Source organism: Oncorhynchus kisutch, linkage group LG27, assembly GCF_002021735.2.
Source record: "Oncorhynchus kisutch isolate 150728-3 linkage group LG27, Okis_V2, whole genome shotgun sequence".
NCBI lineage: Eukaryota > Metazoa > Chordata > Actinopteri > Salmoniformes > Salmonidae > Oncorhynchus > Oncorhynchus kisutch.
The window spans coordinates 42,843,118-42,857,091 of NC_034200.2; the positions used below are offsets into that span (position 1 = coordinate 42,843,118).

Consider the following 13,974-nt stretch of genomic DNA (forward strand, 5'->3'; position numbering starts at 1 on the left):
GGGTAGCCTGTCCTCATCAGAGAGGTCTCTCTGTGTCTTCCCCCAACAGGACGGGTAGCCTACTCTCATCAGAGAGGTCTCTCTGTGTCCTCCCCCAACAGGACGGGTAGCCTACTCTCATCAGAGAGGTCTCTCTGTGTCCTCCCCCAACAGGACGGGTAGCCTATCCTCATCAGAGAGGTCTCTCTGTGTCCTCCCCCAACAGGACGGGTAGCCTGTCCTCATCAGAGAGGTCTCTCTGTGTCCTCCCCCAACAGGACGGGTAGCCTACTCTCATCAGAGAGGTCTCTCTGTGTCCTCCCCCAACAGGACGGGTAGCCTGTCCTCATCAGAGAGGTCTCTCTGTGTCCTCCCCCAACAGGACGGGTAGCCTACTCTCATCAGAGAGGTCTCTCTGTGTCCTCCCCCAACAGGACGGGTAGCCTACTCTCATCAGAGAGGTCTCTCTGCGTCCTCCCCCAACAGGACGGGTAGCCTATCCTCATCAGAGAGGTCTCTCTGTGTCCTCCCCCAACAGGACGGGTAGCCTATCCTCATCAGAGAGGTCTTTGAAACCACTTTTGGGGAAATGACACTCTAATTGTTTTATATTTTGTCTCTCTCAGTGTCTCTGTCTCTCAGTGTCTCTGTCTCTCAGTGTCTCTGTCTCTCCCTCTCGTATGCTAACTGGTCGTATCTGAAACTGAGCTCGAGCAGATTTTAGATAGGACTCGGGGCCCATATTCACAAAGAGTCTCTGAGTAGGAATGTTGATCTAGTTTCCCCTGTTAGATCATAATAAATAAGACTAGATGGACAGGGGGGGACCTGATCCTAGATCATAATAAATAAGACTAGATGGACAGGGGGGGAACTGATCCTAGATCATAATAAACAAGACTAGATGGACGGGGGGGAACTGATCCTAGATAATAATAAACAAGACTAGATGGACAGGGGGGACCTGATCCTAGATCATAATAAATAAGACTAGATGGACGGGGGGGAACTGATCCTAGATAATAATAAACAAGACTAGATGGACAGGGGGGACCTGATCCTAGATCATAATAAATAAGACTAGATGGACAGGGGGGACCTGATCCTAGATCATAATAAATAAGACTAGATGGACAGGGGGGACCTGATCCTAGATCATAATAAATAAGACTAGATGGACAGGGGGGGGCCTGATCCTAGATCATAATAAATAAGACTAGATGGACAGGGGGGGGCCTGATCCTTGATACAAAGGGCTCCAGGTCTCTGCTCATAGAGGGCAATACCGTTAGTCTCCACCGGAGGGCTCCAATGTCCCGGCCTGCCAGCCAATCAGTCAGCCAGCTAGTCAGCAGTCAGTCAGCCATCTAGTCAGCAGTCAGTCACCCAGCTGGTCAGCAGTCAGTCACCCAGCTGGTCAGCAGTCAGTCACCCAGCTGGTCAGCAGTCAGTCAGTCAGTCACCCAGCTGGTCAGCAGTCAGTCAGCCAGCTAGTCAGCAGATGCAGTTGTGATCTCTCTCTTGCTCTCTCTTGCTCTCTCTTTCTCTCTCTTTCTCTCTTTCTTCTCTCTCTCTCTCTCTCCTCTCCCAGTATGTTTGATGTAGTTGTGACCTCTCTCTCTCTCCTCTCCCAGTATGTTTGATGTAGTTGTGACCTCTCTCTCTCTCCTCTCCCAGTATGTTTGATGTAGTTGTGACCTCTCTCTCTCTCCTCTCCCAGTATGTTTGATGTAGTTGTGACCTCTCTCTCTCTCCTCTCCCAGTATGTTTGATGTAGTTGTGACCTCTCTCTCTCTCCTCTCCCAGTATGTTTGATGTAGTTGTGACCTCTCTCTCTCTCCTCTCCCAGTATGTTTGATGTAGTTGTGACCTCTCTCTCTCTCCTCTCCCAGTATGTTTGATGTAGGTGGCCAGAGAGATGAGAGGAGAAAATGGATCCAATGCTTTAATGGTGAGTTGGATATTTTCTCTCTAACTAGAAAGGTGACCTGATCAGATAGTTGGTGTGTGATCTTCTAACCTCTCTCTGTCTTTCTCCCCTCCTCTAGAAGTGACTGCTATCACCATCTAAACTTTCTCCTCTCCTCCTCTCCTCCTCTGTCTAGAAGTGACTGCTATCACCATCTAAACCTTCTCCTCTCCTCCTCTCCTCCTCTGTCTAGAAGTGACTGCTATCACCATCTAAACCTTCTCCTCCTCTCCTCTCGTCCTCTGTCTAGAAGTGACTGCTATCACCATCTAAACCTTCTCCTCCTCTCCTCTCGTCCTCTGTCTAGAAGTGACTGCTATCACCATCTAAACCTTCTCCTCCTCTCGTCCTCTGTCTAGAAGTGACTGCTATCACCATCTAAACCTTCTCCTCCTCTCGTCCTCTGTCTAGAAGTGACTGCTATCACCATCTAAACCTTCTCCTCCTCTCCTCTCCTCCTCTGTCTAGAAGTGACTGCTATCACCATCTAAACCTTCTCCTCCTCTCCTCTCCTCCTCTGTCTACAAGTGACTGCTATCATCATCTAAACCTTCTCCTCCTCTCCTCTCGTCCTCTGTCTAGAAGTGACTGCTATCACCATCTAAACCTTCTCCTCCTCTCCTCTCCTCCTCTGTCTAGAAGTGACTGCTATCACCATCTAAACCTTCTCCTCCTCTCCTCTCCTCCTCTGTCTAGAAGTGACTGCTATCACCATCTAAACCTTCTCCTCCTCTCCTCTCCTCCTCTGTCTAGAAGTGACTGCTATCACCATCTAAACCTTCTCCTCCTCTCCTCCTCTGTCTAGAAGTGACTGCTATCACCATCTAAACCTTCTCCTCCTCTCCTCCTCTGTCTAGAAGTGACTGCTATCACCATCTAAACCTTCTCCTCCTCTCGTCCTCTGTCTAGAAGTGACTGCTATCACCATCTAAACCTTCTCCTCCTCTCCTCCTCTGTCTAGAAGTGACTGCTATCACCATCTAAACCTTCTCCTCCTCTCCTCCTCTGTCTAGAAGTGACTGCTATCACCATCTAAACCTTCTCCTCCTCTCGTCCTCTGTCTAGAAGTGACTGCTATCACCATCTAAACCTTCTCCTCCTCTCCTCTCCTCCTCTCCTCCTCTCGTCCTCTCGTCCTCTGTCTAGAAGTGACTGCTATCACCATCTAAACTTTCTCCTCCTCTCCTCTCCTCCTCTCCTCCTCTCCTCCTCTCGTCCTCTCGTCCTCTGTCTAGAAGTGACTGCTATCACCATCTAAACTTTCTCCTCCTCTCCTCTCCTCCTCTCCTCCTCTCCTCCTCTCGTCCTCTGTCTAGAAGTGACTGCTATCACCATCTAAACCTTCTCCTCCTCTCGTCCTCTGTCTAGAAGTGACTGCTATCACCATCTAAACCTTCTCCTCCTCTCGTCCTCTGTCTAGAAGTGACTGCTATCATCATCTAAACCTTCTCCTCCTCTCCTCTCGTCCTCTGTCTAGAAGTGACTGCTATCACCATCTAAACCTTCTCCTCCTCTCCTCTCCTCCTCTGTCTAGAAGTGACTGCTATCACCATCTAAACCTTCTCCTCCTCTCCTCTCCTCCTCTGTCTAGAAGTGACTGCTATCACCATCTAAACCTTCTCCTCCTCTCGTCCTCTGTCTAGAAGTGACTGCTATCACCATCTAAACCTTCTCCTCCTCTCGTCCTCTGTCTAGAAGTGACTGCTATCACCATCTAAACCTTCTCCTCCTCTCGTCCTCTGTCTAGATGTGACTGCTATCATCTTTGTGGTTGCCAGCAGCAGCTACAACATGGTCATACGAGAGGACAACAACACCAACAGGCTACGGGAAGCCCTGGATCTCTTCCGCAGTATCTGGAATAACAGGTCTGTTATATGTCATAGAACAACAATCACTAGAGGGAAACATTCCCATTTTGTGATGGGGTGGATTCGGTCCAGCGGGCATATGAACTGTAGAAGGAGGAAGTTCTGGGCTCGTTATGGAATATGAGATTTCCCCCTTTCTGATTTAAGAGACCAAAACTTCAACCATGCAGAATAATTTATAATCCACAGAATAACGGAAAGTTACTAGAACCAGTTTCAACTGTTCTGCCTGCGGCTATGGAACCCTGACCTGTTCACCGGACGTGCTACCTGTCCCAGACCTTCTACCTGTCCCAGACCTTCCACCTGTCCCAGACCTTCCACTTGTCCCAGACCTCCCACCTGTCCCAGACCTTCTACCTGTCCCAGACCTTCTACCTGTCCCAGACCTTCTACCTGTCCCAGACCTTCTACCTGTCCCAGACCTGCTACCTGTCCCAGACCTTCTACCTGTCCCAGACCTTCCACTTGTCCCAGACCTTCCACTTGTCCCAGACCTTCTACTTGTCCCAGACCTGCTACCTGTCCCAGACCTTCTACCTGTCCCAGACCTGCTACCTGTCCCAGACCTGCTACCTGTCCCAGACCTGCTACCTGTCCCAGACATGCTGTTTTCAACTCTCTAGAGACAGCAGGAGTGGTAGAGATACTCTTAATGATCGGCTATGAAAAGCCAACTGACATTTACTCCTGAGGTGCTGACTTGCTTCACCCTTCGTCATCTATGAACATTTGAACATCTTGGCCATGTTCTGTTATAATCTCCACCCGGCACAGCCAGATCTCCACAACTTTATCCCGGACCTGTTTGGAGAGCTCCTTGGTCTTCATGTTGCCCCTTGCTTAGTTGTGTTGCAGACTCTGGGGCCTTTCAGAACAGGTGTATATATACTGAGATCATGTGACACTTAGATGGCACACAGTTGGACTTTATTTAATTAATGATGTGTCTTCTGAAGCTAATTGGTTGCACCAGGTCTTATTTAGAGGCTTCATAGCAAAGGGGGCGAACACACACACACACAGACACACACACACACACACAGACACACACACACAGACACACACACACACACACACACACACACACACACACACACACACACACACACACACACACACACACACACACACACACACACACACACACACACACACACACACACACACACACACACACACACACACACACACACACACACACACACACACACCACTTCTCCGTTTATTTATTTTATTTATTTTTTGAAACTAGTATTTATTTATTTTACATTTCACTTCACCAATTTGAACTATCTTTGTGTCCATTGAATGAAATCCAGATCAATTACAGGTTGTAATGCAACATAATTGATCTACTGCCAAGGGGGGGTGTGAACACCTTCATACATGTCGTTTATCAGACACTTTCATCCAAGGGGACTTATACATGCGTTTAGTCACGTACGGATGGTTCCGGGGAATTGAAACCACTCTCCTGGTATTGTATGGGCTCAACCATACTGTACCATTCTAATGCTGATTTGTGTGTTTATTTCCAGGTGGTTACGCACCATATCGGTCATATTGTTTCTGAACAAGCAGGACATGTTGGCTGAGAAGGTATTAGCTGGAAAATCCAAAATCGAAGACTACTTTCCGGAATATTCTCGCTACACCATACCCAACGAAGGTAGGTCGCTCCACCACATCACATTAACCCACACCATCCCACACCACATCAGGTAGGTAGCTCCACCACATCACATTAACCCACACCATCCCACACCACATCAGGTAGGTAGCTCCACCACATCACATTAACCCACACCATCCCACACCACATCAGGTAGGTAGCTCCACCACATCACATTAACCCACACCATCCCACACCACATCAGGTAGGTAGCTCCACCACATCACATTAACCCACACCATCCCACACCACATCAGGTAGGTAGCTCCACCACATCACATTAACCCACACCATCCCACACCACATCAGGTAGGTAGCTCCACCACATCACATTAACCCACACCATCCCACACCACATCAGGTAGGTAGCTCCACCACATCACATTAACCCACACCATCCCACACCACATCAGGTAGGTAGCTCCACCACATCACATTAACCCACACCATCCCACACCACATCAGGTAGGTAGCTCCACCACATCACATTAACCCACACCATCCCACACCACATCAGGTAGGTAGCTCCACCACATCACATTAACCCACACCATCCCACACCACATCAGGTAGGTAGCTCCACCACATCACATTAACCCACACCATCCCACACCACATCAGGTAGGTAGCTCCACCACATCACATTAACCCACACCATCCCACACCACATCACATTAACCCACACCATCCCACACCACATCACATTAACCCACACCACATCACATTAACCCACACCACATCACATTAACCCACACCATCCCACACCACATCAGGTAGGTAGCTCCACCACATCACATTAACCCACACCATCCCACACCACATCAGGTAGGTAGCTCCACCACATCACATTAACCCACACCATCCCACACCACATCACATTAACCCACACCACATCACATTAACCCACACCATCCCACACCACATCAGGTAGGTAGCTCCACCACATCACATTAACCCACACCATCCCACACCACTATGTCTCTGTTCTACAGCAACTCTGTCTCTGTTTTACAGCTACTCTGTCTCTGTTTTACAGCAACTCTGTCTCTGTTTTACAGTAACAGTTTGTCTGTCTCTGTTTTACAGTAACAGTTTCTGTCTGTCTCTGTTTTACAGCAACTCTGTCTCTGTTTTACAATAACAGTTTCTGTCTGTCTCTGTTTTACAGCAACTCTGTCTCTGTTTTACAATAACAGTTTCTGTCTGTCTCTGTTTTACAGCAACTCTGTCTCTGTTTTACAGCAACTCTCTCTGTTTTACAATAACAGTTTCTGTCTGTCTCTGTTTTACAGCAACTCTGTCTCTGTTTTACAATAACAGTTTCTGTCTGTCTCTGTTTTACAGCAACTCTGTCTCTGTTTTACAGTAACAGTTTCTGTCTGTCTCTGTTTTACAGCAACTCTGTCTCTGTTTTACAATAACAGTTTCTGTCTCTGTTCTTACAGCGACTCCTGAACCTGGTGAAGACCCAAAAGTAACAAGAGCTAAGTTCTTCATCCGAGACGAGTTCCTGGTAACTATTCAATATTACTATTGAGATGTCGGTTTAAAGCTACAGTCTGGGATTTGAACCCCAAAATGTTTTGTTCAAACGGTCCTAACATTGATGTATTAATACTGTAGCTTTAAAATCCACTTTTAATAGCTGTTTTTTTTATGCTTGACTCTTGTGGATAACCCTACACTAGTCTAACCTGCTCTTCCTCCCCTCCTCAGAGGATCAGCACTGCCAGTGGAGATGGCAGACACTACTGCTACCCCCACTTCACCTGTGCTGTGGACACGGAGAACATCAGGAGAGTCTTCAACGACTGTCGCGATATCATTCAGAGGATGCATCTGAGGCAGTACGAACTCTTGTGATGGGATGGACAGACACACACACACACACACAGTACAGACGCAAACACACACACACACACAGTACAGACGCAAACACACACACACACAGTACAGACGCAAACACACACACACACAGTACAGACGCAAACACACACACACACAGTACAGACGCAAACACACACACAGCTCCGTCAAGCCTTCTGGGATTTTATTCAACCATTCTGCATCCTCAACCCAAAAAACCAACCCGACCCTGTCCCCCCCCCCCCCGCCCCTCTATGAAGTACTACTGAAGTCTGTCATCCTATTTGTCCTCTTTTTGAAAAACGTGTCCTTTAGTTGGAGACTGTTTCATCCCTCCTTGTCACTGATAGGAAGGAAAACAACACGTTTTGGCTGTTTGTCTTTTTCTCTCTTGAATGCCTTGATTTGATTTGTACCATTCCACTAAGCCTGAGGCTGACTCCTCCTCCTTCTCACATTCTGTTCTGTCATTGGACTGGACTGAACTGGGCTGGAACTGGACTAGACCGGACTGGACTAGACTGGGTAGCTGGGCAGGTGGTGATGTTTGGATGTGAGAAGAATACCCCCCCCCCCCCCCCCTACAAGACCTCAGTTTAGAGGCAGTGTCAGTGTGTCTGTTTGAGAAGAGACCCCCTACAAGACCTCAGCATAGAAGCAGTCACCTGCAAGTTGGAGCTGGCATCACCCCCTGACCCCCCACCCCCCCCCCCCCAAATGGAGCGATCCTTCTACTTCTCCTCTCTGACATGACAGACAACTTGATGATGGAGAGAGGGAGGAGGACGAGACAGACGAAGACAAAGAGAGAATGCACTTTTGTATCAGGTTGCTTAATACCTTATTTTTTGAGGAAGTATAAACACAATGTAGCATCAAAATATTTATAACTCTGTTTTACACTGTATAGTGTTGCGAGTTGCAGGTGGAGTAAAGGATGGAGAGACTCTGGCCTCTTGGTGTGTGAGGTCTTGAAGGACTGATACAGAATGGTGGTAGAGAGAAAGGAGAGGGGGGGGGACAAGTGCGAGCCAGAAAGGAAAGGAATGAACGACTTAATGAAGAATGGAAAGGGGACTGAACTCTGCACCTTAACCTCTGTCGCTGCTTTCTGCCTCGCGATGACCTCGCCCTTAAAGGAACAACAACCATCCTTTCTAGAGTTGAAGTCAGAAGTTTACATACACCTTAGCCAAACACATTTAAACTCAGTTTTTCACAATTCCTGACATTTAATCCCAGTAAAAGTTCCCCTATCTTAGATCAGTTAGGATCACCACTTTATTTTAAGAATGTAAAATGTCAGAATGATTTATTTCATATTTTATTTCTTTCATCACATTCTCAGTGGGTCAGAAGTTTACATACACTCAATTAGTACTTGGTAGCATTGCCTTTAAATTGTTTAACTCGGGGCAAACGTTTCGGGTAGCCTTCCACAAGCTTCTCACAATAAGTTTGGTGAATCTTGGCCCATTCCTCCTGACAGAGCTGGTGTAACTCAGTCAGGTTTGTAGGCCTCCTTGCTTGCACTCACTTGTTCAGTTCTGCCCACAATTGTTCTGTAGGATTGAGGTCAGGGCTTTGTGATGGCCACTCCAATACCTGGACTTTGTTGTCCTTAAGCCATTTTGTCACAACTTTGGAAGTATGCTTGGGGTCATTGTCCATTTGGAAGACCCATTTGCGACCAAGCTTTAACTTCCTGATTGATATCTTGAGATGTTGCTTCAATATATCCACAAAATTTTCCCTCCTCATGATGCCATCTATTTTATGAAGTGCACCAGTCCCACCTGCAGCAAGGCACCCCCACAACATGATGCTGCCACCCCCGTGCTTCAGGTTGGGATGGTGTTCTTCGGCTTGCAAGCCTCCCCCTTTTTCCTCCAAACATAACGATGGTCATTATGGCCAAACAGTTCTATTTTTGTTTCATCAGACCAGAGGACATTTCTCCAACAAGTATGATCTTTGTCCCCATGTGCAGTTGCAAACCGTAGTCTGGCTTTTTTATGGTGGTTTGTAGCAGTGGCTTCTTCCTTGCTGAGCGGCCTTTCAGGTTATGTCGATATAGGACTCGTTTTACTGTGGATATAGATACTTTTGTACTTGTTTCCTCCAGCATCTTCACAAGGTCCTTTGCTGCTGTTCTGGGATTGATTTGCACTTTTCGCACCAAAGTACGATCTTCTCTAGGAGACAGAACGCGTCTCCTTCCTGAGCAGAATGACGGCTGCGTGGTCCCATGGTGTTTATACTTGCGTACTATTGTTTGTACAGATGAACGTGGTACCTTCAGGCATTTGGAAATTGCTCCCAAGGATGAACCAGACTTGTGGAGGTTTACAAAAAAAATTCTGAGGTCTTGGCTGATTTCTTTTGATTTACCCATGATGTCAAGCAAAGAGGCACTGAGTTTGAAGGTAGGCCTTGAAATACATCCACAGGTGCACATCAAATTGACTCAAATTATGTTAATTAGCCTATCAGAATCTTCAAAGCCATGACATAATTTTCTGGAATTTTCCAAGATGTTTAAAGGCACAGTCAACTTAGTGTAGTAAACTTCTGACCCACTGGAATTGTGATACAGTGAATTATGAAGTGAAATAATCTGTCTGTAAACAATTGTTGGAAAAATTACTTGTGTCATGCAGAAGGTAGATGTCCCAACCTACTTGCCAAAACTATAGTTTGTGAACAAGACATTTGTGGAGTTGTTGAAAAACTAGTTTTAATGACTCCAACCTAAGTGTATGTAAACTTCCGACTTCAACTGTATCTTCTATAACAGATGGGGGGACGCATCTATGACAGAGGAGGGGGGACACATCTATGACAGAGGAGGGGGGACACATCTATGACAGAGGAGGGGGGACACATCTATGACAGAGGAGGGGGGACACATCTATGACAGAGGAGGGGGGCGCATCTATGACAGGGGAGGGGGGGGGGCATCTATGACAGAGGAGGTGTGACACATCTATGACAGAGGAGGTGTGACACATCTATGACAGAGGAGGGGTGACACATCTATGACAGAGGAGGGGGGGCACATCTATGACAGAGGAGGGGGGGCACTTCTTCTTTGACAGAGGGCAGAGGGGCAAGAGAGAACATGTAGTCATTATTGTTTTTTTCTTAAAAGACTGAACTGAACAAGGCTTCTTATCCTGTACAGACTGTACAATGTTATATTATTTTGTACAACTACTTTATTGAAAGAAAAACAAATCTACTTGTAGATTTTTGTGCCTTGATTATGGCTGTACCTGTACATTGAGCTGGGAATTAAGTATGTTTTCTGACCCCTTGACCTGCGTTGTACAGCTTGATGTCAACAACCCTCTCTAACAACAACACATGCAGCGGTGACCGACTCTCTGCGGTGTTTTAGAGACTTTCTCTCTTTACAGGGTTTCTGCTTTATAAATAAAAAAAGAATAGAAGGAAATGTTGTTTAGTAAACACAAAACAAGAGGGATTCCTAAAACCTGTATACATTATGCAAACGAACCACTGACCTGCGCTGAGGAAGATGCTGCAGCGAATGAAAGCCATGGCCGCGTCACAGATCACAGCCTATTCCCTATATAGTGCACTACTATAGACCAGGACCAATAGGACTCTAAAGTAGTGCCCTGTATGGGAAGTAGGCTGCCATATGGGACTCAAACCATGCCCACCCCCCTCCACACACATACAGTTTCTCTCCTTTTTTAAAATGTTTTAATTCCACAGCTTTAAAGAGAGTTAAAAAACAACAACAAAAACATCGGAGATTCATTGAAAGTGTCCAACATTGCAACCTGGTGTTGTTGTTGTTTGAATAGGAAGCAACTCTTTTTCAATATGATGAAGTATGTCTGAGAACCTGTACATGTATGATGTCTGTGAGCGTGTGCCTATAAGGAAGATAGACTCACAGAGTCACATTGTGTGTGATGATGATGACGGAAGAGAGCGAGTGTATGAGAGGAGAGAGAGTGAGTCACATTGTGTGTGATGATGATGATGACGGAAGAGAGCGAGTGTATGTACCTAAGTTGTTACCTTTTATAAATGTATGTACATGTAAATTTATAGGTCTATATAAATATATATGTACAAAGTATACATGTTTAATGATGTGTGTCAGTGCGTGTGCGTGTGTGTGTGTGTGAGAAGAGAGAGAGAGTCCGTGTGAGAGAGAGTCCGTGTGAGAGTCCGTGTGAGAGTGAGAGTCAGTGTGTGCGAGTCAGAGAGAGAGAGTGTGTGAGAGTGCAAGTCAGAGAGAGATAGTGTGAGAGTGTAAGACAGAGAGGAGAGAGCGTGTGAGAGGAGAGAGAGTGGGTGAGTGGGTGGGTGAGAGTGGGTGAGTGGGTGAGAGTGGGTGAGAGGAGAGAGTGGGTGAGAGGAGAGTGGGTGAGAGGAGAGTGGGTGAGAGGAGAGAGTGGGTGAGAGGAGAGAGTGGGTGAGAGGAGAGAGTGGGTGAGAGGAGAGAGAGTGTGTGAGAGGAGAGAGTGTGTGAGAGGAGAGAGTGTGTGAGAGGAGAGCGTGTGTGAGATGAGAGGGAGTGTGTGAGAGAGAGGGAGTGTGTGAGAGGAGAGGGAGTGAGTGTGCGAGAGGAGAGGGAGTGAGTGTGCGCGAGGAGAGGGAGTCAGTGTGCGAGAGGGGAGAGAGTCAGTGTGCGAGAGGGGAGAGAGTCAGTGTGCGAGAGGGGAGAGAGTCAGTGTGCGAGAGGAGAGAGAGTCAGTGGGCGAGAGGAGAGAGAGTCAGTGGGCGAGAGGAGAGAGAGTCAGTGGGCGAGAGGAGAGAGAGTCAGTGGGCGAGAGGAGAGAGAGTCAGTGGGCGAGAGGAGAGAGAGTCAGTGGGCGAGAGGAGAGAGAGTCAGTGGGCGAGAGGAGAGAGAGTCAGTGGGCGAGAGAGAGTCAGTGGGTGAGAGGAGATAGTCAGTGTGTGAGAGGAGAGGGAGTGTGCGAGGAGAGAGTCAGTGTGCGAGAGGAGAGAGAGTCAGTGTGCTAGAGGAGAGAGAGTCAGTGGGCGAGAGGAGAGAGAGTCAGTGGGCGAGAGGAGAGAGAGTCAGTGGGCGAGAGGAGAGAGAGTCAGTGGGCGAGAGGAGAGAGAGTCAGTGGGCGAGAGAGAGTCAGTGGGTGAGAGGAGATAGTCAGTGTGTGAGAGGAGAGGGAGTGTGCGAGGGGAGAGTCAGTGTGCGAGGGGAGAGAGAGTCAGTGTGCGAGAGGAGAGAGAGTCAGTGTGCGAGAGGAGAGAGAGTCAGTGTGCGAGAGGAGAGAGAGTCAGTGTGCGAGAGGAGAGAGAGTCAGTGGGCGAGAGGAGAGAGTCAGTGGGCGAGAGGAGAGAGAGTCAGTGGGCGAGAGGAGAGAGAGTCAGTGGGCGAGAGAGAGTCAGTGGGTGAGAGGAGATAGTCAGTGTGTGAGAGGAGAGGGAGTGTGCGAGGGGAGAGTCAGTGTGCGAGAGGAGAGAGAGTCAGTGTGCGAGAGGAGAGAGAGTCAGTGTGCGAGAGGAGAGAGAGTCAGTGTGCGAGAGGAGAGAGAGTCAGTGTGCGAGAGGAGAGAGAGTCAGTGGGCGAGAGGAGAGAGAGTCAGTGGGCGAGAGGAGAGAGAGTCAGTGGGCGAGAGGAGAGAGAGTCAGTGGGCGAGAGGAGAGAGAGTCAGTGGGCGAGAGGAGAGAGAGTCAGTGGGCGAGAGGAGAGAGAGTCAGTGGGCGAGAGGAGAGAGAGTCAGTGGGCGAGAGGAGAGAGAGTCAGTGGGCGAGAGGAGAGAGAGTCAGTGGGCGAGAGGAGAGAGAGTCAGTGGGCGAGAGGAGAGAGAGTCAGTGGGCGAGAGGAGAGAGAGTCAGTGGGTGAGAGGAGATAGTCAGTGTGTGAGAGGAGATAGTCAGTGTGTGAGAGGAGAGGGAGTGTGCGAGGGGAGAGTCAGTGTGCGAGAGGAGAGAGAGTCAGTGTGCGAGAGGAGAGAGAGTCAGTGGGCGAGAGGAGAGAGAGTCAGTGGGCGAGAGGAGAGAGAGTCAGTGGGCGAGAGGAGAGAGAGTCAGTGGGCGAGAGGGGAGAGAGTCAGTGGGCGAGAGGAGAGAGAGTGAGTGGGAGAGAGGAGAGAGAGTGAGTGGGCGAGAGGAGAGAGAGAGAGTGAGTGGGTGAGAGGAGAGAGAGTGAGTGTTATGCCTCCCGATGCACCAAGAGGAACATGTCCACAGCACACCAAGAGGTAACTAGGAATTTCAACCCACCTAAAAATCCATGAGATGATGAGGATGCAACAACGATGACAACTCGACCAAATGTAAATCAAAACTACATGTTGAACTGACGGCTGTGCTAAGTGGGGACTGACTGGAGCTGTTGGCATGGTAACCACCCTTTCTCTGACCCAGTGGACCTGTTGCTGGGGACGATCGTGGCAAAAAAAAAGTGTAGTGTGTCTAGTCTATATGTGTCTAGTGTCTAGTCTATATAATGTGTTTAGTCTCTATAGTGTCTCTAGTCTATATAATGTGTTTAGTCTCTAGTCTATATAATGTGTCTAGTCTCTAGTCTATAATGTGTCTAGTCTCTATAGTGTCTCTAGTCTCTATAGTGTCTATATTCTATATAATGTGTCTAGTCTATATAATGT

The 13,974-nt window shown here is 47.9% G+C and overlaps 1 protein-coding gene across 2 annotated transcripts in view; it reads left to right on the plus strand.

Moving 5' to 3' along the window:
- Positions 1 to 11,477, plus strand: part of LOC109886088 (guanine nucleotide-binding protein G(olf) subunit alpha) — a 117,698-nt gene extending 106,221 nt beyond the window's left edge. The window contains exons 7-11 of one of the 2 annotated variants that reach the window (XM_031806507.1): positions 1,872 to 1,930; positions 3,696 to 3,816; positions 5,361 to 5,491; positions 6,940 to 7,007; positions 7,211 to 8,068. In XM_031806507.1, the coding sequence (XP_031662367.1) occupies positions 1,872 to 1,930; positions 3,696 to 3,816; positions 5,361 to 5,491; positions 6,940 to 7,007; positions 7,211 to 7,357 (526 nt within the window). In that variant the 3' untranslated portion in view covers positions 7,358 to 8,068. Of the gene's footprint in view, positions 1 to 1,871; positions 1,931 to 3,695; positions 3,817 to 5,360; positions 5,492 to 6,939; positions 7,008 to 7,210 lie in introns of both variants that reach the window. The other variant, XM_031806508.1, reaches the window with a different exon arrangement.
- The last annotated feature ends 2,497 nt before the right edge of the window (positions 11,478 to 13,974 follow it).